At 40.3% G+C, this 27,956-nt stretch overlaps 1 protein-coding gene across 1 annotated transcript in view; it reads left to right on the top strand.

Annotated features, from left to right (window-relative positions):
- The first annotated feature begins 6,085 nt into the window (after positions 1–6,085).
- LOC126382826 (receptor-type tyrosine-protein phosphatase mu-like) overlaps positions 6,086–27,956 on the top strand; it is a 224,656-nt gene continuing 202,785 nt past the window's right edge. The window contains exon 1 of the mRNA XM_050032912.1: positions 6,086–6,379. Within this exon, the coding sequence (XP_049888869.1) occupies positions 6,307–6,379 (73 nt within the window). The 5' untranslated portion in view covers positions 6,086–6,306. The remainder of the gene's footprint in view (positions 6,380–27,956) is intronic.

The following is a 27,956-nucleotide window of genomic DNA, read 5'->3' as shown; positions in this document are numbered from 1 at the left end:
CGAAGGCCGACAGGTTCTGTCTTGGCTGGTGGCGGCTCTCCACAATGAAATGTCAATATCACCTATTCAGTAGCTCAGGGTGTTGTTCAGAAATCAGTAACAGCGAGTCACTGAGCCACTGTCATAACCTTTGAGGCACGAATATGGAATCTTTTGATCCTGGTCTGGTGTCAGTTTCGGAGCCACTGCCTCCAGTCCAATCAGTGTAATGTCATAGTTTTTCTGTGTTGCTTTGAGAGTGTGATGAAAGTAAGCTTGTGAAAGGTTACTGGGTAAAAAAAAAAAAAAGTGGCAGGTGGTACAGAGGCTTTTTTTTATTTTATTTTTACTATCACAACAGATGGTCATACACTAATTTCCAAATGGGTAACATGGGAATAATGATTTGATTAAAAAATATATCCACATGAATTAGCTGTAACATCTAATTGATGAGTACTAGAAAAGTAGTTAGCAAGCACTGGTTAATTTGTTGAAATAGTGAGCTAAAAGTAATAGATAACTGGTTTAAATAGTTACCTAAAAGTAATAGATAATTGGTTGAAGTAGTTAGCTAAAAGTGACTGATAAATGATTGAAATAGTTAGCTAAAAGTAATGGACAATTGGTTGAGATAGTTAACTCAAAGTGATGGATACTTGGTTGAAGCCATTAGCTAAAAGTAATGGATAATAGGTTGAAATAGTAAGCTAAAAGTAATGGATAATAGGTTGAAATAGTAAGCTAAAAGTAATGGATAATAGGTTAAAATAGTAAGCTAAAAGTAATGGATAAAAGGTTGAAATAGTTAGCTAAAAGTGGCTAAAAGTAATGGATAAAAGGTTGAAATAGTTAGCTAAAAGTGACTGATAATTGATTAAAATAGTTAGCTAAAAGTAATGGATAAAAGGTTGAAATAGTTAGCTAAATGTAATGGATAATTGGTTGAAGCGGTTAGCTAAAAGTAATGGATAATAGAGTGTGCCAGGTTTAGCATCGCGCTGGTTCCCGGAAGAGAAAGTGAATGTGATTTTTGCATTGCGTTTTGGATTATGTCAGAAAATAAGCTCCGTGGCTAACACAAGTTTATGATACTTACAGGTTTTGTGCAGCGAGATAATCTTCACATATGAACACCTTTCATACCGCATTTGAAGCTTAAATGCGATCGCCAGAAGTAAAAAGCTAACGTTAGGCTTTAACGGACTACATGACTACTCCACGTCGCATGACTCTTGACATCACTGCCACTAAGCTTTCAACTGATTTCGGCCGCTTTACTTTAAAAACATTGTATAATGGGGAAATCGGACTGTTTAAGCTAAAAAAGAAGCTGTAATGGCGGACTGCCAGCACTCTCGCCTGTTCGGGGGTGATGACATTTAATGTCCCCGACAGGGTTTGTAGTCGTATTGAGCAATTGTTAGCAACCGCCTTTTTTATGACACGTAAAAGCTTCAACATTCACAAGTAGGGTATTTACTGACGTGTTTTATGTTGTAGAACAAAACCTGAAACTCGCTTAAGCTTTTGTTAACCACAGACCTTATTTGAGGCATTTTACCAAAATCCCATTCAAAAAATGTATTGACTTTTAGACGAGAGAACCGGAAGTGCTAAAAGCGCTAACGGAGTTCCGGGTTTACTGGCACACTCTATTGGTAGAAATAGTTAGCTTAAAATGACTGATAATTGATTCAAATAGTTAGCTAAAAGTAATGGATAAAAGGTTGAAATAGTTAGCTATCTATAATGGATAAAGCAGTTAGCTAAAAGTAAAGGATAATTGGTTTAGATAGTTAGCTAACAGTAACAGAAATGAATTGAAATAGTTAGCTAAAAGTAATGGATAAATGATTGGCAAAAGTTATCTTAAAGTAATGGGTAATTCGTTGAAGTAGTTAGCTAAAAGTAATGGATAATTGGTTGAAATATTTAGCTAGAAGTGATGGATAATTGGTTGAAGCAGTAATGGACAAGTAGCTGAAACAGCTAAAAGTGATAAATGGTTGAACAGATGGCTAAAGGTGATTAAAAAAATTGTGGAAATATTAAAATAATGGATTATTGGTTGAAATAGTTTGCCTAAGGTAATGGATATATTGTAGAAATTGTTAGTTTAAAGTAATAGATAATTGGTTGAAATAGCTTGACGTAATGGATAATTCAGCCTGTTCTCATTCATCAAATACTACCACTCTGTCAGGCATTTCAGCATCAGACACTGACGCCAAAAGCCACCATTTGAAGCACTATGATACACCGCTGATTGGCATCAGTTTAAAACACTCCAACTGATGAGGTAACAAAAGGACATGGAAAGTCCCTATATGATGGGAGGGAGGGGTGGTGGCGGTGGTGGATGGGTCCAACAAACCCCAGACTTTGCAGCCCTGTGTTCACTTCCCATATGAATTTCAAGCCATTCTATGAGGGTTTTTTTCTGGACCTAACCATTTGCATTTGATGCCTAAACCTAATGACATGCTTTTGTTCATGTCACGGCTTTGGTTGTGACATCCCGGAATGTCAACAGCAGAGGTGGGAGGCTATCTAGCCTGTAAACAAGAACATCGCCTGACAAAGCTGAGATATGTGATGACTTGGGATGATAATGTGTTGGATAATTTGTCTAAATTTTTTACATAAAAGTAATCAATACTTGGCTGAAATAGGAAGCTAAAAGTGATGGATAATTGGTTAAAATTTTTAGATGAAAGTATGGCTAATAGCATTGGCAAAAATAATTAGCTCAATGTAATGGATCAACAGTTGAAATACTTTGCTAATGGTTAAATTATATGAAGAAATATAAAATACAGTTTAAAGTCAATACAAAAGAACACACTTGAAAGACGAGGGGTGGTGTTGAAGGGGTACTTCAGTTCATGTGATGGGGCCGTGGGTGTAGGTTGTGAAGCACTGCAGTAGATTATTATTATGATATCTTTGTTGAGCATGAGTTAGGACTGTGTTTATGTTTTATGCTGAAACACAGCCCTCAATCACACACTCACAAACACACTCACTCTGCATTTGTGAGCGCAAACAATGATGCTATCTATTCATTCCTCCATCCAATCAGAGGAGTTTACATTCTCATCAACTCCCATGACAGCTCTGCTCAGACTGGTATTCATGCATTCCTGGCAGCATAACTGATGCAGCCGAGACAATCCCTAAAGACCACAAAAAGACATGTGGCGCTTCTATGAAATGCTTCGGCCATTGTTTAGTGTACTTAGGAAGAAAAACAACAACTGGAGCCATATATCCTTGACAACACGAGGTCATTTTAAGACTAAATGCAGACCCATGTCAATCTGGCTGCATTTTAATTAGCCATGAAAACTGCTGGTACAAGTGAAATCACCATGTGTGTTTACGCATGCAAAAACAATAAAGGAATGACATTGGCTGACTTTGTCATTAGTTGCTTCTCCATTCCTTTGTTTGATATCGCTGTGAGAATATCCTGGGGTTGTTTGCACTTGCTGTCTCAGATAAGACTAATTTTGAACAAATATTTGCATATATTAAAGTAAGGCATCATTATTGATTCATCTAGGCAGAAAAAATACAGTGTGTGATGATGCAGCCCTGTTTTGCCAGGTCAACTCATGAGGTCATCTTGAAGGTCCGCCTGGGTTTCACCCTTCAGTAGGATCAATATGTGAATTTGATCAGAAAGGACACACAAGGTAAACAGTGGTTAAGAATCCAGCTGGCACAGATTGTGACAAATTATTAAATCAATAAATTAAATAGTCATGTTGAGCATGATAAAGGCTTGTATAGTGTATTTAGTGCTGTAATAAATACAAAACACTTTCCAGCAGAGGACAGATTTGGCAACAGAAAATAAAATACATTAAGAATGGGGGTGATCAATGAGACATATTGCTTTAATACAGTCTTGTGGAAGTACACCAAGCTAAGTTCACTCAAGCCCCGTTCCCACTGCACAAAAAACCCACTAACATCTGTTAACATCTGGCTTTTGTATGTAATGGGAGAGGTTACAACTGGCCTTCATATCCGGGTCAAAAGACACTGCAGTAGACATGGGTATTTATCAGCCCCAGCTCCCATCGGCATTGTTGGAAATACAAGATGGGGAATGAATGAATGAATGCACTAATTTTAGCCATTTACCAGCAAGATGCAATGATGCACCACCACAAAATTCTGTCTGTCTGTCTCTAACCAAGCAGCGCTAAAACATCAACCGAGTTTGAAAAAGAGACTGAATAAGCAAGAGATATATTTAAAAAGTAACCACTGTCAGATATTCATATGCTTCCATGCTGCTTTCTACTGTTTACTAACCTGTTTTCCACTCTGCCAGTGACGTGAAACAAGATGCACCAGTAAAAAAAACCCAACAAAACAAAACAAAAAAAAGCAAAAACAGAAAGGCATGCTCATCTGCAGCAAAGCAGTGTACATAGCTCACGTCTACTGGCAACAGGAAAGGAGTCTATAGCCTTTTTTTAGTGGATATTCCCATGTTTAATCCTCGTACATGTGCTAATTTTGATGGAAAAGGGGTATCATTGTAACCTAAAGTCCATGTAGTTGCTGTCTGCATTTTTCATCATATCATCATATCACATGGTATTCATCAGCAGATGCAGTTTGCTCAGACTATGGAATTGTGGATAATAATTTATTTCTGAGTGCCCTAGTAACTTCTTGCCCACGTAAAATCTGGAGTTTATCTTCTCATCTTGTAAACAGCCACAAGGTCCATTAGCTACTGTGGAGCTTTCATATCACATGATCCTCATCAGTAGATTGAGATTCAATCATTCAGTCACTGACATTCATGTTATTGTCAAATGTATATCTTTCTTACAATAATCCATTCATATTGGTACTTGAATAATAACCGGTAAGAAGTGACATTTTTTCAAAATCAATCTGTCATCATTATACCTGATAGATATATAAGGAAGCCCAGAGGTTTCTGTACAGTCCTGTATCTTGAATATGATCGCAGCCGAGTCTTTTGTTTGGGGTCCTGGAGAACCCTTTTTAATATCTCAGAAAACATACCTTATCCACACAATACTTAATTACATTCCGTAATTTAACAAGAAACTTGATTTTGAACTGAAGATATGTTTAAGTAGTCTGTCAGAAAATGACACATTACTTTTGTTTGGGGGTGTCTGACATTGCAGCTGTAACACATGATTAAATTCAAAGAAAAATAATAATAATAATAAATATGATTTATATCTGTGATTAGTATTGAATTCTTTTTATAGAGTTCTGCTCCCAATATCCCAAATAAGTCTGTTTGATTTTCTGTTATTGGAGTCTAACATCTAACAGGAGTTCAGGCCATTTTGGTCTGGCTGATCACAAACATAAGGATGTGGGACAACATACAGTATTTTTAAATCACTTTTTTGCAAACAAAAGATATGTGTATTTGCTAATGCATATTCCATATAGCGGATTTAACATGAAATATTTCCATATTTGGTGTAACATCAAGGCTTTAGGGTCATGTCAATATTTCACAAAGCTCACTTTGTGGCAAAGAGAAGGGCTTATCATGTCAATAGTCTTCTATATTGTGTGCTTTAATAACATCAGAAAAGAAAATATGTATTTAAGGTAAATAATTTGTTGATTTTGCAATTATTAGTAGTTTTACACATGCAACAGTGGGGTATATGGGCCCCAAAACACCAAAGAGGCAAGGCCAGCATTGAAAACACAAGGTTAAAGATCAATATTTATTATAATGTCACTGATATTTTTTAATGTTAGATGTTACTGTAAGCTGTCATAACATCTATCATGCTACTTTAAATTACTATTGGCTGACTGTGGTAACAGCCCACAGGTTCCTACATGGCCCAGGTAAACTGTAACACTCACCTAAACCAACTCGAGTCTCCACAGCTGGTCCAAATAAACGCTATCAGAGTCAGAGGCAGGAGGAGGGGACACCTCCGCCTGTCCTCTCTGCTCACAGACGGGGCTCAGACGCGCCCTCTACCGGCCAGAGAGCGCGCACACAGCCGCTGCTCTCCTGGAGCTGCCGGACCACTCAATCCACGCGTAATTCCGGAATCAGGACTCACTCACACATTCCTCCTCCAAGTGTGGAGCAAGCCGGCAAGGAGCAGCCGTGTCGGCGACAGTGTCCTCTCACAGCCCGACAGCACGCCAAGGGAAGGAGGGCAGGGAGAAAACACTTCAGATTTAACACTCCTAAAAAGTATAGGTAGGATTCAAGTTGCAGTAAAGACAGAAGAGTTGCCAGTTAACCCCGCGGCTCGGGGTTAACGCTACGACGGCGCTGTCGACATGGATAAAGTTATCAATTGCTTTTTTGCTGCAATAACCCTGCTGTTGTCCGCGCGAGGGGAAGTTTTTAAAGGTAAGGAGGATTACCTGAAAATGTTCGCACGTACTGAACATACGCGCAGCCCTGTTTGGTGCCACAGCCCGGGAGAGGAAAGGCGCTTAAACTCTGTTTGTGCACTATTTTGTTGCCTGATAGTTTCCTCGCAATTTTAACGCTTTAAATACGTTTGTGGTGTGAATTGGAGCATATGCAGCAGCGTTGAAGTGACTGAAGTTACACGAGGGTGGCATAAAATCAGCTTAAAACGCAAATTTCGCTCACATGTGTGACAGTTTGCCGCTACAAGCCTGGCATTCATCAGTAGTTTGTTGTCACCTCCTGCGCCGCCGTGCGCAATGAGCAGGTGCGCTACGGGCACCGGGGCAACTCCGCTGCTTTCGAGCGCCACCGTTCACACGAGCGCAAGTTTAAGGAGTCAACTGTTTGTGTCTAACTTTATCTTGATAAGTTGCTGTCTAATGTGATTAACCTCAAGGGATTCACTCAGTGAAGTGCCGCTGCGTGCGCGCTGCTGGTCGTATACGGCGAGGCGATAAGCCAAACGAGACCTACTGTCACTGTATTGTTTTCACCGTGAACTCCGAGTGAACTTCATTTATAATGTCCCAGTGACCATGAGGACACAGGTTACAGTCACTTTAATGTCAAGTTATCTGCCTAAAATGGCCAGTGTGGATTATACTTGGTGCGCAAAGTTGTTGGTGTTTTCATTTTAAGTGCAAAAGCAGTCCAACTTCTATGCGTAATATCAAATTCCATATGCTCTTATTTTAAAATGTTCTTTTCCTTTTGTTCACCGTAAGTGCCAGATAATGGATGGCTCATATACTGCACTTTGTGAAAGCTTTTTAGTTAAAATTAACTGCTAAAAAGTGATTTATATTCCCTTTCTACACATTCTGTTTTCACATGAGAGCACATGCTTTTGAATGTCTCTGCAGAGTGTCTGCTTTGTCACTTTTTCTTCAGAGCTTCACATCAGATTTGATGGATTTGTTGTTTCCCTGCTTGACTGATAACTGATGCAGACTTCGCCCATTTCGATACACAGAACACAGCACTCCTACACAAATTGATGATATTCATACAAGGGCAGCTTCATTTGCAGTGAGTCTATTCACAGCATTGTGAAGAAAGGAAAAAGTTCAGGGATTAGTAGCAGATAGTGATTTGACTTATTAGAATTACTGCAATAATAGAGCAGACTTTCACAGTCAGGGTAATGACTGCAGATTGCCCAGGGGGGGGCTTAACATTCAGAGTCTAATTTAGCCCCTAAAGGGGTCATTTCTGTTGTCTCCACAGTGGCAAAAAGGCACATTAGCCTATATTCATGCAAATCAATATATAGACAGTGAGTGTCCAGTGTCATGCTGCCAATACAATTAGAGTTGCATTAAAAAAAACTTGGTAAAATATTCCCCCATGTCTTAATGTGTTTGATTTGACGCCCTGCTCAGAGTCTGAGGGAAGCTGTGTGTGAGGTGAAGTTGGTGTATGATGTCTGTGTGGCTTCAGTTCTAGCCGGATGGGATTCAACAGACAGCTGATGCATTTTTCACAGAGCCTGTTGGGGGCAGCATGGCACACATATAATCTGATACCCAGATGATGAAGTCAAGCTGCTCCTGAGTAGAGGACCACGAGTCAGACACATCGATCAGAATTTTGATGCACTTTGGAAGCCGTCAGTGCCAAAATTTCAGTTTGATCACAACTCTGATTTAACAAAACAACTTAGCTGCTAAATAAATTACAGTTTGGGTTTTATTCATGAATTCCCACTTTCTTCAAACTGCTCCTCTTCATGTCAGGGATCTTTTTTACTGGCATATTCAGAGGCCTGCTATTAAAAAGGGTTTTATGATAAATAAAGAGTGATGAACACCAAGGGTCAGTTTTAGTGACTGAGAACTCTGTTACCCCGCAGCTCAAAGTATTCCCAGTCCATTTTTTGTGTGAGGTTCATCAGTCTTGCCCGCTGGCAGCTTCAGGACTGGGGGATTTATTGGAGTGGGCTGCACTGTAGGGCTCCCAGTGGTGCCGAAACCATCGATAAATGTGCTCCTAATTGCATGAGTGTGTGTGTAAATATGTAAACCAGGAAGGAAATCAATTGGATGTGTGTTGCTCTCTCTGGCTAGGTGACGGATTAACCACACACGGATGGAGAGGTAGAGGCTAAATGTGAAGCCCGTGCATGCAGCTCGAGACATTTGTTACGGGGGGTATGTGATAACAGCCTCATGTGATAATTAGATCACTGAGGTAACCAGAGCGCCGGTCTACTTCAGTGCACAGTATCAGCGCCTTGTGGCTGTGCAGCCTCAATTCGATCACACAGAAACAGTCCTTTGGAGGTCTTTTAATTTATAAAAAACCAACTCCATAATCAGGATCACACTGTATCAGTTTCATCTCCCTTCCTTTGTGGACTTGTTTATGCACCTGCAGATCTGCTCTCAGTGGCATGGTAGACATGAACTGCTGTTTTTTCCCCTCTCCCCTCCCTGTTGCATTCACAATGCCCACTGGATGCTCTAGGTTCAGAGAGAAACCAAAAAAAAAATCAACAACACTATAAATCACTTGTTGTGTATGGCTAGTGCTTCTTTTTTCCACATTATGAGGACAGCTTTTTTCTAGAAGCTCTGGCCTTTGATATCTATACTCTGTCTTTTGACCGACCACATTAAATTCCAGGGAGCTGTGCGCTTTGTTATGTTTACCACCTTTTCCAGCAGCCATAAAACCTGCCTTGTTTTCTGATAGGGGTGAGCCATGTGTTGAGAATAATGCCCGTGCTTGTGAGTGAGGAGAGCTGTAGTTTGTCATTGCGGAGTGACTGCTGCTGATAGCGTCCTGGTTGACCGATCCTGATTGCCATCCAAGCTGTGACTAAGGAGTAAAACAACACATTGGCTGCTTGGATAGATAAACAGCACTTCGTTTGAAGTCTGGCAATAATTTAGATAGTTTTTCAGTCATGAAATGTTTCTTTTTTTTTCCCCCTCCTCTCCCAGCTGACTCAGATTTAATAGAGACTTTTCCGAAAGGTGTCCTGAAGGGTGGCAGTTTCCTTTGTGTGAGCCAGTGGAGAATGAAATTAAATATGCATGTGATTTTTTTTTTTTTTTTTTTTTTTTTCTCGATGGCTTTAACCAGTGTTGGAGGAGAGGAAAAAAAAAAAGCTCCATGGTGATTGATGATAGTACAAAGCAGAAAGTGAGGTGTCTACATTCTTCTGTAACTTTGCTTTTCAGACACTTTTATTATGATGATAATGAAGGCGGTGGAAACACATGGATTTACTGAAGCTGTTCAAACACTGCGGCTACATGTGTGAGTTCCTAGAAAAAGGTCCACTGAGTTTGTCAGCAGGGCTGTCTTAAGACTGATCATAGCTGGTAGACGAGGAGGTGGGGGGGGTCTCACTTTAAAAAACTAAACTTTAAGAACTTGCAAATATTAAGTGCGGCTGTATAGACTCAGACCATTCGTTTGAAGTGACGAGACTGACGGGAGTATTATCCATTTTTCACAAGTCGAGATGTCTAACATTCTTTCGTGTGCGGAAAATGAAATCACTGCCGTCTGATTTCTAATGTGTCTTTGTGCAGGACTTCAGTAGCATATTTTACATAGTGTGTGGCCTGTCTGTATCTGTGCATCTTAGTTTTGCACCTAATAACCAGGGGCGTAGGTTTCGTTTCGTCATTGTGCAGGACACAACAGGAGGTTTGGGGGTCCTGCGCCAGAGAATTCTGAGCATCAGACACTTAATTTCCCGCATTCAGTGTATTTCTATGCACCAATTTGTGCTTTTTCTGCACTTATTTATAGTGTGAAGGTCCTCTGCTACTTTCATGGTTTAAAAGGGGGGAGGGGTAATACACTCAGTGAAATGAATGCTAATTTTAATGTTAACGAATTGAGTTTTTGGCAATATTTACAGTTGAAATCCATATTGTAGACACTCATGTCTCAAGGTTCCAAACTGGCCTCAGATATAGATAATAAATTATGAGAGGCTGTAACAAATAGAGGCACCTTGTCCAAACTTTATATACTTGTTTTACTGTCCTGTAGTGATGCGTGATGGGACACTATAATACGACATACAAACTACTTGTCATTACCAGAACCCCCTCCATAGTTGGCAGTTTCACTGTCTTCCTGTTAAATATTGCATCAATTTCAAGATTCTGCTTCTCACCTTTAAGACCCTTCACAATCAAGCCCCTTCCTACCTGTCTGAACTCCTTCATATCTACACACTCTGCCGTATCCTCTTCGGCAATCCAACTTACATCACCATCTGCCCCCTTGACTACCATGGGTTCTAGAGCCTTCAGCCGTTCTGCCCCCCCGCCTGTGGAACTCTCTCCCTCATGACATTCGCGATATTGACTCCCTTTCCACTTTCAAATCCCATCTGAAAACACACCTTTTCAAGCTGGCATACTCAGTCTGATTTCATGGTGACACACATATTGAGACTTGCACTTGATTTTATACCTAATATTTATAATTGCAATTTTTGTCTAATCATTTTTATTAACTTTTCTATATTTTATGATCTATGGATACACTGCTGCTTGTTTGTTTTTAACTGCCTTGTAAGGTGTCCTTGAGTGCTTTGAAAGGTGCCTATAAATGGAATATAATATTATTATTATCATATAAACGAATAAATATGAAATAAAATGAATCATAATACATCAGACCTATGCTGCCATGGCTGTGGAAAGAGAGGATCCTCAATACATACGCTATGGCACTGCCCAGAAATACGACATTATGGGAAGGAGTCCAAAATATGTTATATTCGATGCTAAATGTGGCTCTACCACTATTGGTCCAGTCAATCTATGGTTTGACCCAGGGAAAATTGCAATAGTAATCATTCAAGGTTTTTTGTGATCTCTTGGGACATCATAATAACATACTTAATGTGTACCATGATATATGTAGTGGATCAAGGTCAATTCAGGGTTCGAAATTTTGGGGCCATTATGTCACAGCATCACACAAAGAAGTGCATATGTCTGCTTCTGAACATGATATTTTCATATCATTTATGTCTAAACATTAGTTTTTTCTGTCATGTTCTTTGACATATAACCACATCAGCACTCAGACTGAGACCTTAAATGAGACCAAACCTGAAACGAGCCTTAGCTTTTTCATTCTTTGGTTTAACTGTGGCGCCATTTAAGGTTGATATCTGTGACCAAGCTGCCACTTGGGAGGGGTTATTATGTTGATATATCATCTAGAGAGTTATGATACCAAACTAGAATTTGGCCCAAACATAATCACCACCAATTTCCTACAACGTTTTTGACCGTAACAAATAGAAGTTTCCACTGTTGCACTGTATGTGTATCCTGTCCCATCTAAGACGTACAGGATGTCTTTTTCTAAGACATCATCATGAAGCACAGCGTTCCATATTACTTTTGCAATTTATTTACGTTTAAATAAATTATTGAAGTGAATGAAAAAAATAAGATGCTGATAGAATAGTTGAATAGAATAAAATAGAGTGGGATAGTTGCTAAAGGAACCACTCAGCTCACACACACTCTGTATCTCCACGTCAACCCCACTCTTCACCTCCCCTGCACTACAATCCCCTATAACTCTCAAACTTACAACGAATGATGACGTTATATAGATACTAAATATATACAGAATCATTTTAGATGCAGATACACCCATAGAAAAAGTGTGGCACAAGCTGTAAGTGGAAAATTTGGCAAAAAAAATGGTTGTTGGGTAGAAGTACTTCAAATACCAACACAATACATCAAAATATCTTCTTAAAAATGCTTTATTGTAAAGACTGACCCCAAACACCTCAGAAAAGACCCGGAATATGTTAAATAGGTGTGCATAGACCCTCAAATGTTAACACCATTTACCCAGACCATGTAACTGTAAATGCAGAAACTTTGCTTTTTACCTTGAAAAAAAGGATGTTCCACTAAATCCATGAAGGTATACCGTTAATATATGATACAGGAGGGTATTAGGATTAATAAAAACTATGACGGTTGGACCAATTTTTGAGTTAGATTGACTGGACTGTATGCCCAGAAGTGTGGTTGTTGGGAGTTAAAGTGGATGGTGTAACATCTGGACTAATACAACATCTGTTAACACTTGCATTCCTTTCTGTAATCATTCTTATGAATTGCAAAGTACAGAAACTAAATAGTTTTTGTTTCAATAACTGGCTGAAGGATTTCATAGAACTAATAACGATGGAGCGTGCAGGTATAGAGATATTTTAGATAGACGATGGACACCCATCGAAGAATACATGAACATATAACAGAGGCATATAAATTTAGTTTGAGAACTGTTATGAATGTTAAGGAGAAGCCAGTACTAGGAAAAGGATTCTGAACTCTTTAAGTAGAAGGCAGAAACCCTTTTAAATCTTTGGCGAACTGTCTATATGTTGTATTTTTGTACAGTATTGTGTTGCGTTTGTGTGATGTTTGTACTTGGACTTCATAGTGTCATTAAAATGTTCACAAAAAATAATGAAATTAAATAAAACTATCTATTTCCCCCCAAAATCTACACCTATGGCATTAACAAACAACATTGCAACACATAAAGGAAAATTACACCTTTTAACACTACAGCAAAACAGCTATCATTGATGTACAGTATGTTGCACTGGTCCATTTCTGATGTTAAATATTTCTTTTATGTAACATGATATCACATCAAGATACTTCCAGACCAAAATAACACATAAAGAAATCGATCTGACACATCAGCAGCAAATGTCAGAAACTTGGTGTCCTTCAAAATCAACGATCAAGGATTTTTTTTTTCTGGAGAAATCCATCATGTAAGAGGGAGATATCTAAAATGTTCCTGCCCTCATTACACTCTTTTAAATATCAGAATAACAAAACATGTTGCCTTCTGAGCGAAGGGCACACAGCTTGACGCATTATTCAGCTTTGTTTCAATGGGGAAAGTCGACATCTGTTCTCTGGAAGTTGCCATGAGGCATTCTTGGAAATGTAGGGAATCAGAAACTGAAGTCGCAGATAAGGGAGGTTGAGGAAAAGTCGACACATCTAAAAAGAAAAAAAAAAGTAAACAACGCTTCATCACAAAATAACTCCCGAGACACCTTTAACATCGCAGATTGATGATGCGTAGCAGCGTGAGAGTAACCAAGGGTGGACTTTTCCATTAATTTAGGCAGCAGCAGGTAACATAAGCAGTGCGGAGATTGAAACGGGAAAGAAACGGTCCGCTTCTGACTTTTATTATTGACAGTTTGTGACACTGTAGATGGGACATTAGCCAGTTTGTTAGGTGTGTGGGTCACACCGCTCTAAAACAGGGGACACATTAATGACATGTATTTCATCATTATCAGATTTCCTGAGAAACAGGTAATGTCCTGTTCTCATTTTCCTCACATTGTGACTGTGTGTCACTTCGTAAATAACATTTAACTTCTGAAAAACAAACTTAAACTTGATAAAAGCGGTTTTATTAGTTGGCTTTTGTTGTTTCTGTACTCAAGCACATGGGATTTAAAACTGCTAAGAGGTCAGCGTTAATTTGGAGTTTAAATCTTGATCAGATGAGCAGTGCACAAAGTGTGACTCTTAATACGTAGGCCCCAATTTCAGGGCACGGAAAGCAATTGGCGAGACAGTTAATTAGCTGCTTAGCTGCAGCACATTAAAAAGCATGTTAGTTTACCTGCAAGTATCGCTTTGATCCGGTTAGACGCCGGTGTGGTCCTTTACTCTTTCAAAACCACTAACAACACACTGTCTGCCCATTACAGCGCAGGTTTGTTTACTTTGCTGTCAGTGAAACAGACACCACAAAGTCCTCCAGCAGCTGACACAAAAAGAGCGACATACCAGTGGTATTTAAAAATGAAATATTGATATCATGTCAATCATACACGCATGATAATATTGTGTAAATAATCCAGTACCTCTTAAATCTTTTCTCTGTCTTTCTGTTTTCATTTTGTCTCCCCTGCCCCAATGCTATCAGGTTGCCTTTTTACTGTCCATTATGTGTGCTCTTTTTGCATTCTCTTGCACAGTTGTGGTTACAGACTCTCCCTCCACCTCTCTGAGTGTAATTCATTTGACAAAAAGAGACAAAACACGTAAACAGTAGCATTTTTTTTTCAGCTTTTCCTGTAGATATTGCAACAATATCATTATAGTAAAACTCTGATATCATGCCAGCCCTATTTCTAATGACACAGAACCAATAATAATACATTTTAAAAAACATATTTACGTTATTTAAGACAGCAGAAAGAGATGACTGGAGGTGGTTTCAGTAGGACTTTAACATAACTCATGTCTCATGTCGTCATATTTAATATTTTGGTGTCGAATCCTCTTTAAGCAGTGACCCCCAGGCAGCAGCTGACACTCCGCTCTTTAGCGAGGGAAACACATGATAATTTGGAGTCAGATGACTGACCTGGCCGGTCAAGAGCATTCCACTGCTGACCATAAAAAGCTCTCTGAGAGCTTTCCCTGTGTGTTTAAGATCACTGTCCTGCTGCACTGCGCTGAGATTGGGGTACTTTGTCTAAAATCGCTGTGATTCCAGAAATGAATGTGAAATTAGAGCTCAATTTTAGTTTTAAAGCTTAAATTAAAGCTGAAAGCACTTTGAAATAAAACAATGACTCTGAGGTTAGAGTAGAGTCAACACATCAACAAACATGCGACTGTCCAAGTACTCGCAGGCTCCACTGTAAGTATGGAAATTGGTTAAGTGGCGGCCTGTCACTGGCACTTTTGAGCAAAAAAGAAAGTGAGTCAAATCTTCGAACGCAAAGCCCACCAATATGGTTCATCATCTTCATATCCCTGGAGTGCCACTCCACATTCAATCATTAGCTGTTGATTTGCAAGTGATTTTATTTACATTCTTGAGAGGCAGTAATAGTTTGAAGTCGGTTCTCAAGGCGGCTGATGGCAGCTATGTTATCAGGGAGCTCAGCAACGGAATGATAATTGGCCTTGAGATGTGACTGTGTGAAGGATGCTGGACAAACAGAGATGCTCTAATTATACACAGCTCCTTCTTCAAATGAAGAGGATAAAAGCTAATGAATCGCACACAGGCCAGCGCAGGGGCTGCCTAATGAAGAGAGAGTGAGAGACAGAGAGGGGAGCGTTTGTAAGGGAGAGGAAGTGTTTGTGTGTGTAAGGCATGCTCGAACAATTCTGTGATCTCATCACCATGTCTAAAAACAAAACAAAAAAAAACCCCTCAGCAGAAAAACAACAACTTACTATGCAGCGGATCATGTTTACTGAAGTCTGCATTCGTTGTAGGTGGCTTGGAGAGTCCAGGCACGCTGCGAAATTTCACTAATTAATGCTCCAAGGGTCTCAATTGTTATTAATGGTGACGAGAAGGAGGAGGGGAACGAGGGAGGAGTAGGAGAAGCAGTTTAAATCAGGACATTACAGTGTGTCTGCTCAATTGATTGTTAGGTCTCATATCTGCGTACTGCGGTGGATGTCGGCTCACTTTATTCAAAGTTTAAAAAAAAAAGAAAGATCTATTTTATGCGAAAAAAGTTCACTCCTGCTATCTTTAGAATTAAATCTGTATCAGTGACCAATGACTGGCAGTTGCACCGATGGTTTTACACTCAGATTGAATTGACCTCGACCCTGGCACATTCCTCACTTATCTTCAAAACCTGCTGTTCAATCAGCTGGTTTCTATGCAGCATTGTCGCCTATAACCCATGGGTTATTATGTGGACTGAAATTGATTCAGATAGAGCACCCTTTGATATTTGCTTCAGGTGAGCATATAGCCCTGACCCGAAGCTTTAATTTCAAGTCTGTCAAATAAAAACTCCCGCCGCCGCTGCTCTTGACGCCGGAGTCATGCGGCTGAAAAGGTGCAAACTTTCTTCTGTAATTTCATGAATAACTCAAGTTGCCTCCTTCACGGGACAAGTGCACTCGCTAACTTGGAGGAGACTCTGTTTCATGCCAAAAAGCTGTCCGCGTAGGCTGCTGCTGCTGCTGCTGCTCACACAACTGGTGGTAGTGTAGGTGGTTTCAGTGAGAGNCTCCCCCTCTTCCCCTTCCTCCTCCTCCTCCTCTCCCCATTCGGGCCCTATGAGTATAACCAGGGGCAAAATTCTCCATTACTGTCAGTCTGAATCTGTTGCCGTCACATTAGCGCACGTCATGCAGTCATTAATGCATTAGGCCTTGTTTGAGTGCCAGTTATTTGCATTGGCTTTTACACTGTCTATTTGCCCTTGCGCTAAAAGCTGCCTTGGATGAACCTATTGACCATTTAACTGTTCAATAATGAAGCGATCCCCGAGGATGAATTAGGCCTCAGCGGTCCTGTTGAATAATGGTTATTAGGACGGGGGAAAAATACATTTTCATGGCCTTCTCAGAGGGACATGTTTTTCAAAGTTTTTATTTACCTACTGTATGTTTTCAACGCAGCTGTATCCCTCTAGCATATGATCTCCCCACTAACAGTCAAGTGCGCTATTATCCACCCTTGTCCTCCACTTCTTCCTCCCAAAGCAGAATGTACCTGATTATACTCCTATCGGTCACACTCTGGCGCCTATTTGGAGGCTGTTATCTGTTTGCGGTGGAGACTCCTCGGGGAAGCGTGCAGCCGATAAGAGACTGTTGTTCTGTAAACAGGCCTCTGACCTCCTCAGGCTGGGCTTGGCTCCTTTTCAAATGGTTCGCTTTTGTATTGGCCCTAAGCTCAAACTCCCGCGTGACTGATTCCCCAGGGGGAGGTTTAATGGCATTACTGTACGCTCCGCACCGCGCAGGGTGGTCACTCCGGAGCTGTCAGAGCTAGAGGGGGGTGTCCATGCCTTCAGAAGTTGTGGGAGAGAATAAGACAGTGGGGACAGTGTTGCAGAAGAGATGTACTGTTGTCTCTTGCTGAACGTTTGGAAAATGAGGGTGATAATGACCCCTTAATGCTCCGAAACGGAAGTAACTTGAGGGAGTCGAATTATCTGATGATACAGTGGTGTTTTCCTTTCAGTTTTTAACCACGTTGCAGACCTCTCATCACAACTTCAGCAGATTCTCACTTGTGCTTTTCCCTCTGACAGTGTGTTAACTCGCTGAAATCTGTCATGAGACAAGTGCATTAAATCTTCTGGGGACCACTTGGCTTCCTGCTGGACCGTCCACTATCAAAGATGATCCGTCAGCTCCACCGACACCGACTGAGTTTTTACCACGCTCCTTGTTCAATTTGCCAGCATGCCTGAGCAAACAATGCATTGAAAATCAGTAGCCATGGGCTGTACTGCAGCGATCTGTTGTGCTAAATCACTTTGGTGTTAAACACTGCTTAATCGAAACAACTATTGCGACGCACAGCTGCAGGCCCCATGTTAAAGACAGAGCAAACACAAAACAATAACTGGAAAAGATGATGCTTGGCTTGAAGCTTGACTCCCACCCTGTAATCAGAGTTTGTCACGCTAAAGAAATTACAGGGCACAGGAGTCATTAGAAGTGTGGGTGCAGCTCGGCATTGCGAACGGAAACAAAGTTGAAAACACATGTTTTTAGAATAATGCACATCCGAATAAACAAACGGGTGAAAATCTGACAAGTTGATTGTAATGATAGTATGCTGCCCGGCCGGGAGGATGAATTCAGTTGGATGTGATGTCTTAGAGACTTATTGGTATCAGGGCAGAAGGAGTAATTAATGTGGAAAGCCTCTAGCATCAGTTGGTTTTTCAGCAACGTTATCATCAGTCTGACTGCCTCAGTGTCGCATACTGTATCAAATTGCACTCTACTTAAATGAGTTACAACAGAATTAACTTGTTTTTTTAAATATTTCTCAGAATAAAATCTTACTTGGTTTGATTTCTTTTCTTTTAAAGCAGTTTGTCCATTTATCTTTTTGCACACTATTGCCTCAAGAACTACAACGAAAATGCTCTGAACACAATGTGAATATTTTTTCTGCACTGGGAATATCATTACCCGCTGCTGAAGCGATGGTTTGACTAAAATGCAAACATGTCTTTTCCCTGTCCTACTAAGTCTTTGAGCGAGTCCCAAGGCTAACTGAGAATTTCCCTATTGCCATTCCCTGATCTCTAAATGGGGCATTATTCATAATGGGATCCCAGCTGAAGATAGGCAGTAGAGACATTTATAAAAAGAGGCAGGGACAAGGAGAAAAAAAAAAGCCCTCAGTAACTGGATTTCCACAAAAAAAAAAAAAAAGAAGCATATTTTTCAGTTGTCCTCATTTGTCACCACATTGGTTTGTTTATCTAAATGTCTGTCTTATTTCATTTTGCTTGTCATTGTGTTGGCTGCTGTACTCTTGTACTTCCTACAAATTGTGTAGGCTAAATAGTTCGAATTGGTAATCTTTATTAGCTGTAAGTTAGCGTGATGTTAGCTAATATAAAGGAAAACAAAAAGAGAGAATGTAGAATTTGATATGTCTTTGTGTACTCATTTTTCTATTGCTTGTCATGGCATTCGCAGCTGAACTTCTAGCATTCATTTTAATTGACCATTTTCTTCCTACAGATTCTGTAGGCTATGGTTAATGCTCAGAGTTGTTATGCATTGAGGAAGGAAAACTTGCTAGCTGCCAGTTAGCATGTTAACATAGGCTACATCAAAAGAAGCACAAAGAAAGCAAGACAAACAGGTACTAAAACCTAAATATTTCATCGTGTACTGTATTTTCTAATGCTTGTCATGGTGTTGGCTAGTGTATTTCTATCTTTAAGTTGTCATTTCCTGTGTAAAGGGTTGGCGTTAGAACTCACTGAATTGAGAAATTACAACCTGCTAGCTGCCAGTTAGCATGTTAACATAGGCTACATCAAGAGAAAGACAAAGAAAGCAAGACAAACAGGTACTAGACCTAAATATTTCATCATGTACTTTGTTTTCTAATGCGTATCATGGTGTTGGTGACTGTAACGTTATCTCTAGCATTACTTTTTAAGTGACCATTTTCTTCCTACATATTCTGTAGGCTAAATGGTCAGCGTTGTTATGCATTCAGGAAGGAACATTTGCTAACAGCTAGTTAGCATGTTAACATAGGTTACATCAAAAGGATTACAAAGAAAGCAAGACAAACAGGTACTAAACCTAAATATTTCAGTGTGTACTCTGTTTTGTGGCTTGTCATGGTGTCAGTGATTGCATTTCTACTTTTAAGTTGTCATTTCTTGTGTAAATGGTTGGAATTAGTAGTCATTTCTGTGCATCGAGCAAGGAAAACCAGTTAGCTGTTGGTTAGCATGTTAATTTAGGTTACATCAAAGAAACAAAAAAAGCAAGACTAACAGGTACTAAACCTAATAATCATGTACTTTATTTTTTGTGGCTTGTCATGGTGTTGGCTCGTATTTCTACTTTTAATTTGTTATTTCGTGTGTAAATAGGTGGAATTAGGTAGACATTGCTATGCATTCAGGAAGGAAAACCTGCTAGCTGCAAGTTAAAGTGTTACCAGCGAATCATTACGGCTGCCGTCAACTAAGAATTTTCCTCGTCGACCAATAGCCATCATTTAGGGCCATTAGTCGACTAGTCACCCGCATGTTTACGATATTACTTTAATCATTAAATTACATGTTTATGGCAGGGCAACACAATGGTTTGAGTTAAAGGTGTGAGAAAGAATAGTACGAGTAATGTTAACACTGTGCTACAGAGAAATACAGAACCGTGCTAATGAACCTTCATTAATATAGGCCTATATTTTATCTACAAGTGCACGTCACACGCTGAGCGAGCCGCCTGTTAATGACGCTGTCAGCAAAGCAGTAATGATTGTGCTAAGTGGCTAATGGGCATGAAGTTACTTACGTGTTTCAGATGATTCATCATATAGCCTACTCCATTTTTTATTGCTTGTCATGGTGTTGGCTAATGTATGTCTACATTCAATTTGTCATTGAAACCATTAAAATGGTTTGATGTAGTAGGCATTACTTTGTATTCAGGAAGGAAAACCTGCTAGCTGCCAGTTAGCAGGTTTTCCTAATCATTCGTCAAAAGAAATAGAAACAAAGCAAGACAAACAGGTGGCTTTAACCCCTAAACTTAAATACTGTATTTCTTTGTCTACTTTATATTCCGTTGTTTATCATAACTCTGTAACTGTAACCTAACTTATTGTAGTATAAGCATGACATCTGCGGTAATAAAATACATTTTGCTCCTTTACTTGCCACAGGTAATCAGCAGAACCACTGTCATTCTTTTAATGGTCACTTTCCAAACCACACAAAAAGTAACCATTATGTGGTTGTCATGTAACTTTGAATGTCTGATTTTAACAGTAGCAACCCAGTTGCCAGAAAAAGTGTTGGCAGTGAATGTTTCTGCAAACCATGGATACAATATGTGTTACTATCTAGCAGATATGTTAAAACTTTACGCCTTTGCAACACTGTGGTTAATGTGGTTAGGTTTTGGACAAAAAACACTCAGTTAACTTTAGGAAAAGATCATGTTTTGACTAAAAATACCCTGTTTGAGGGGCACAGTCCTGGCAGGAATGAGTGATGCCTTGGCTTTTCGTGACACTATCCCCGCTGACGGGTCACTATGCAACATCCACAATTGGAGCCTGAAAGCAAACGGAAACACTGCAGTGACTCATTAAAAAACAACAGTTTTGTTGTTTGTTGATCTTGAACAGTGGTCTATAGCGGTCTGGTGCTTGGCAGCTGTCCTGCCTAGGTAATATCTAAATTGAGGAGTTATGGCGGTATTCACTCACCACCAAGGCCATTGAGTGCGAGGTGTCGAAAGTTTTGTCTCAGATTTTCTAATTCTCTGCACATTAAAACAAGATGACCTTTTAACAGCAATTAAAAAATCAATACGTCTCACATTTCCCATTTATTTTGTCACTTAGGTGTATATTACAAGTAATTTAACAAATTGCTTGTGTTCCCTCTGACAGCAGGCGCTGTTTTCTGAGGATGTACTGCACTCTTATTCTGCATCACATTTGTTGAAGCCAAATTAAATCATTTTAGTGCCAGATCTTATATTCATCCTACTCATGTCCATGTCAGCCTCAGGACTTAAATTATATCTTTTCATTAAATATTTTTATGTCTACAGTGGAACAAACACTGAGGGTATTTTTCATTTAAATTAGCCTTGTAGTACTTTCCTCAACGTGAGACTCACAGCAGTGGACAGAATGTAGCTGCATATCATTTCTTTTGAGCCAACTGTAGGGAAAAACTTTATTGAACACATGAATGTGAGCAGAATTACATGTTTATATCAGTGAATTTTTGATATGACACCTGTGCATCCCTTGGACAGGCCAGTGTTGCTCCACACACAGCCATAGTTAGGCAGCGGGAAGTTGCAGCAGCATCAAACAGCGCCGAATCAGGATTGCAGTGGCCTGGTGAGGCAGAGAGGCACACGGGCTGGGTTCAGAGGATGAATTATTCACTCACATGAGCCCAGACTTCTCGCCGTGAGACTAATATTCAACAGCACCTGTGTGTCTGAAAATCTCTCCCCTTCAACCCACCAGGTTACTTTCCCCGGGGAGAACCTCACCCTGGCATCACCCCAGCTGTGCTTTCTCCAAACTGTCAGGATATCAGTGCCGTGGCTGGAATGCTGTGCTGGGATGACAGAAATGTACAGAGGAAACAGCTCAGTGTACAGTAGGCTGCTGTGTGACTGGACTCTGAAATACGGAGAAAAGTGTGAACATAATTAGGGCTGGGCTTCGGATTGCAATACCTTTTTGATACTGGCAGAAATATGTTTATGGCAGCGAGCTGTGAAAACAGTCAGGTGCAGAGCTGGTGTTTTTTTTATATCCTGTTACTTATTCTTTAATTATATACTTGCTGATTGAAATCAACATTTTGCCAGATGAGTAAAACACTCTCTGAAAAGTCCATTTTGTAGCTTTGGGGTAGCATTTGATCACATCACAGGGTCCTCATCAGGGGAGTTTGCCCAGTTGTCTTTGTTTACTTAACTGCTGTGTGATCCATGAACATTCAGCCAATCAGAACAATTTGGTAAAGATCTTGCACAACTGTTTGTGTACATCATTTTGGTATTTGTACCAGAACTCTGGTATCATTTGGCACAATTGTAGAAAATGTTCAAATGATACCCTGCCTTAAACATAGTGCCCACACTGCTGTCGATCAGCTCCAGGATCAAATACATTTTTCTCCTGAGTTTCTTAGTCATATTTTTATGCCATTGTTTTATGTATGACAATGGCATAGCTGCCATGACTTTGGTTTCAGATCAACACGCTCAATTTTCTTCCATTTTTTCCCCCCTTCTTCCAATCACTCTACGTTTCATCATTCAGCCTTCATTTCTATAATTATCTGAACAAAAGACACTCAAGCGTTGACAGATCATCTGCGTCCAAGCAGGCGTGTGTGTAGGCGTTTGTGCACATAAACACATAGACTGTGTTTATAGTGTGTGTGTGTGTGTGTGTGTCTCTGACGGTCCACATGTGTGCAACTTGGATGTGTTGTCGCACATAGCTGGTGTTGTTTTTTGTCTGTGTACCGTTTGTGTGCTGTGGTTTCCTCCTAGCCCCCGCGTGTCAGGTAGCGGACCCATCTCAGGCTTATTATCAGGGATGTGACATAAGGCGGCAGGCAGCAGCGGCAATGCCTTAATGAAACCTGGGCCTTGGCTAATTGGTGACACCGTAGCGTGAGGAAATGAGAGAGGCAGTAACCAGACTGGCAGGACGAAAGGAGAGGACAGCGGGTCCGGCCCTCACACCATTAAATTAAGCCCGTCATGTTCATTTGTAGAACACACAAAAGGAGGGAACACCTACACTCTTCTTATCAAAATCCTGCAAATGCAAAACTCCCCGCTGGTCGACCAAAGATAGCCCCCTGTAACCACATTTTCCACTCAGCAGAGTTTTCCTTTTCAATCTTCCCTTTTCATTATACCTTGGCAAGTCTTTCTCTTTTGCTCTTGCTTTCAAAGAGCTGGTTTTGGCTTGGATGAACCTTGGCTCCTTTTATTCTTGGTTCTTGGTTTTTATCATGGATCAACATGTGTTTAAGTAACATAACCAAGTGAATTGTGCTTTTAACAAAAGCCAATCGCTTTAAGTCAGACTGCTTAAAGAATAAAATTCATAATCCCTATGCATCCTTACTCAGTTAAATAGATTCAGGGGTTTTACCGCTTCAGCCTTATTGGTCCTGGTATAGCCAATAGCGTATGGTGGCTAATGCTAGTTAATGTGAGCAAACTTTAAATAGATATGGCTGTATAACCAGTTCACTGACTTTATGACCCGCGTGAACCTGTGCTGTTGTGACAATATGTTTTAACATTTACCATTAGCATTAACTTTGCCACTTGTGACAACACTAGCCACTTTAGCATGTGGACTCTGTTCACCCAAATAACATCGAAAAACCAAACATATTTTCTTACGTCTAGTACAGCAATACAGAAAATGTTGGTTGCCAGCCGCGACAGTGTCCCAACAGCTGGCGTTGTTTTCACTTGGCAAGTTTGTTTGTGTGTGTGTGTGTGTGTACTTGTACATGCTACACAGTGATGACCAAAATAAGTACTTTAGCAACAGCCTGAGGACATTTTTGCGAAGTGAGGACATTTTGGCCGGTCCTTAGTTTTTCAAAGGCCTGTTTGTGGGTTAAGACTTGGTTTTAGGTTCAGGTTAGAATTAGGTTAAGGGTTGGGCTAGGGTCAGGCATTTAGTTGTGATGGTCAAGGTTAGGGTAAGGGGCTAGGGAATGCATTATGGCGGTGAGGGTCCTCACAAAGATAGACGTACGAGAATCTGTGTGTTTCATCATAGCAAAATGTGGTTGTGGTGACACCTATTGTAGCGGGAACTACCGCTGAAGCCGTTTAGAGTAGCCTACAGCCTACCTTGCCTGGTGTTTATGTGTGTCTGTCTGATGACAAGCATCAGTCATAAAACTTTACAGATCAAAGATGGGGGCAGGGAAAAGGAAAGGGGCCATTTGTAAGTTTCAGTTCATGGTATCTCAGCTGGAATGATCCCATTGCAAGATGGTCTCTAGTTTTATTTGCTGTGATTTTCCTACATTTGTTTCTGATATTTTGCTTCCACTTCCATTCAATCGAGAGGGATGGATTTTAAAAAATACTACCAAAGAAATTATACGAGCTGCTGAAATGGTGCTCTGCCGATTATGAAGTGTAACATGAACACTGCAGACATTTCACACACATATATCCCAGATATATCAAAACACAGATATCTGCACACTTAGACACCACCAGGGGTGAGACAGTTAATATGAGTCTTTTGTAATTTGGGTTAACCAACCCTTTGAGCTTGGACTGGATGACAGTGCCCGCAGTTGTCGGCAGTTCTTCCTACCTTGCCCTGGGCTGGTTGTCTGACCCTTCTGCCTCACAGAAAGCCACTCTGACTTCCTTGTGTCCACCAGAGCTTGAGGGCTCCTTCCGGGGTGTCAGAGCTGACCTTTCCCTGTTGGTAGGAGGGGTAACGTACAGCCGGCCTCTATCTGTCATGCCCCCAGCCGTGTTTATGCCTCCGAAAGGACCACAGGGGGCTACTCCGATGTTATGTTTGAGCAATTGCAAATGAGGTACAGTATGAGTTGTGTTGCTCAGCTGGTCTCATACTGATACTGATGGCCCCTGCTCGCCCCATTTATTTCCAGCACCAATCATTATCTGTCATTGAAATTTAGAATTATAAGAGCCATTTAAAAGTTTATTATGAAAAATGACTTACTCTAATATATAGCCAGCATTTCATTAAGTTAAAGAACTGTGTAAAGAAGCGATTGCTTTGCAGCTTAAGACAGATTAATCCAGGGACTAAAAGGTGTTCAAATCCCTGTCTATCCTCTATCTTCACTGGTTCACATCTGAGGCTAAGCTCGCTTGTCCCATAAGATTGTGATGAAAGAGCTGGGTGCTTTGACCATGTTGTTTTAGACCCGCACATGTAATGACCTGATCAAACATCCTCTGTGCTCATGGGCTGACAAACACCACAACAAATCAGATTTCCTTCTACTTCACTTCTCTCCTTCTGTGACAGACCTAGCCCGCGTGTGTGATCCGGCTGTCCTCCACTACATGGGGAGATCAAAGAAGGCGAAAACATTTCCATAAAAGATTATGTATGAGTTGTAATTAGTGCCTTCCTCGGCAGTGACAACAGAAGAAATCTGTGATTTTTGGCTGGAAGATGAAACGAAGGTGGGGTTAGATTTATAATAACCAGGTCTGAGCTTTAGTGTCACACTTTTAATTGAAGAAATCCCCAAAGATTGTCCAGCTTTTCCAGGAGCACTCGACTCAAGAAAAGATAGATTAGGATTAGTCTTATTAATTTTTGTTAATGCATTCATGCACATTCATTTTCTCCAAGATAATTACGTGTTTTACTTTGATGGCTCCTAATTTCATATACCCTAGTGTGCTGCTGCAACCCCAGCAGTGCATATGTCTTGAACACACTCCCTTCAACATCCATCCCATAAAAATGAGGTTATTTCATCCTCCAAATTCTATTCAAAATCATGTGTAGTTGTCATATTACATCAAGGTACTACGTTATGATTTAGAGTGAGTGATGCAAGATTATTGCTTTGGGCAAAAAATGGATTTTTGCTACACCCTGGTACAGTGGGTGCCATATTTATTGCATGCAGAGAATTTTTCTGAAGATGTGTCAATTGGCAAAGCTGTAAGAGAAATCTTTTTAATGCGTCTGTGCTACAGCATGTCATTAGAGGCAATTTCCCTGCGACAAAGAGGGTCAGTGGAAGGGTTCACATTGTTTTGTGTCCTCATTGGACTATTATCTGGAATTGTGGAAGAAGACAATTTTTGAAATTTCATTCTAATCGTCATAAGTAGCCCGGCGAGGTGGAAGTTCATCTTGCACACTTGTAAAAGGGTACCATTTCCAGAAATTAAACAGGACGCCCTCGGATGTGCGCACCTTATCTCATACTAATACACTAGCGCACACACTATGGAGCAGTGACAGTGGCGAGGCACAGAGGCTTATCCTCCTGTGGGAGGAGCTGACATTTACTCTGAAAATTCACCTTTGGTTTCTGCCTCTGGATTTATGATATCACTCTTATCTAGATTCCATCACAATTTTTCATTACTGTTGTACTCTACCAGCGTGTGACTTTCTGTCATGGCTTGTAAGATTTGCCCTCCGAGAGTCAAGATTGAGTTGTCTGAATAGTTTGGTCTCGCACTGCTGATGTTTCTTAAAATGTGCGCGCTATGTAATCATCACTGAGATATGCATTGACATTTCAGATGTGTGCATTAGGCCTGGCGTCAAGGCATCTTGCAATGATGTTGGACCGGATGCCAGACAATCCGCTGGCTGCAGTAGTGGAACATTCAAACCCTGCTCTTAATTAATGTTTCGCCCGAGTTGCTCCAATTCTGTCAATCCCTAATTCCAGGAGGGATATTATCCTTTGCTCGTTAATAAGTTTTTAAACATCTTTTCAATATACTTGGGAATATGTAGAGATTTGCTTAACATATTTAATATATCTACACTATTGCTCTCATAGGAGGAAGTCAACAGCAGCTGTCTTGAGGGCATGATTTTCCAGGAAAAAGTTGGTAGCTGTGAAGTCTTGTCCTTCCTCATTTGTGTTCTTGAATCAGAAATACTTAAGAGCTCCGTCCTTGGATGAAAGTGGTTTCTGAATCACAAGATGTATTTACAGCTAAAAAAATAAAAAATTAGATAAGAGTCTTGCAGTACGTTTGTACAGAGCCAATCACCTGACCAAGCCCTATGTTGTCTTATTTCTTGAAATGAATGTCATGTAAAATAGCACCCACTTTGGGTCCAGAGACAGGCTGAATTCCACCTCAGTGGGCAGGCATGATGTTAATGCCCCCTAATATCTGGCAGCGCACACTCTGATATTCGGTATAATGAGGAAAACACTTGAAATACAGATAATTCCTCCAAACCGGGCATGCTCTATTAGTCAGATCGTATTTTGTTGTTGAGGTCTGGAACGAGCAAGTGAATTTCGGTGGCAACAATACAATGACAAATTGACTGGAGATCTCTGAAATGACACCAGGCATGGCAAACAGGCAGCTATAATCCTATATTTTTAAACTCACGGCATACTGCTTTCACTCAGCGAGGGAACTGAACAGTAATAACGGATTTGTAGACTGCTGTTCTGTCAGTCGGAGTTCTTTTAACATCTAAAAACAACCTTGGTTAAAAAGATGTTGGAATTGATTTGTGGTTTTAAGAATCTGTCACTGGACAGAAAGGTTAAGTTACTGCATTATAAGTGCAGAGGTACCAACAGTACGTTTAAAATGTGACACACTAAGGATATCACTATGAGCATGCATGTGGCTTTAGGCGAAATATAGCAACCCAATTGCTAGAAAAAAGGTTGGCTTTGTTTCTGCAAACCATGGTTACATTTGCATGTTAGAATGAGGCGGATGCATTGAAACTTTATGCT

The sequence above is a fragment of the Epinephelus moara genome, chromosome 21 (assembly GCF_006386435.1).
Source record: "Epinephelus moara isolate mb chromosome 21, YSFRI_EMoa_1.0, whole genome shotgun sequence".
In the NCBI taxonomy this organism is placed as follows: domain Eukaryota; kingdom Metazoa; phylum Chordata; class Actinopteri; order Perciformes; family Serranidae; genus Epinephelus; species Epinephelus moara.
The sequence above is the reverse complement of the archived record's forward strand: the minus strand, read 5'-3'. Positions and strand labels throughout refer to the sequence as shown.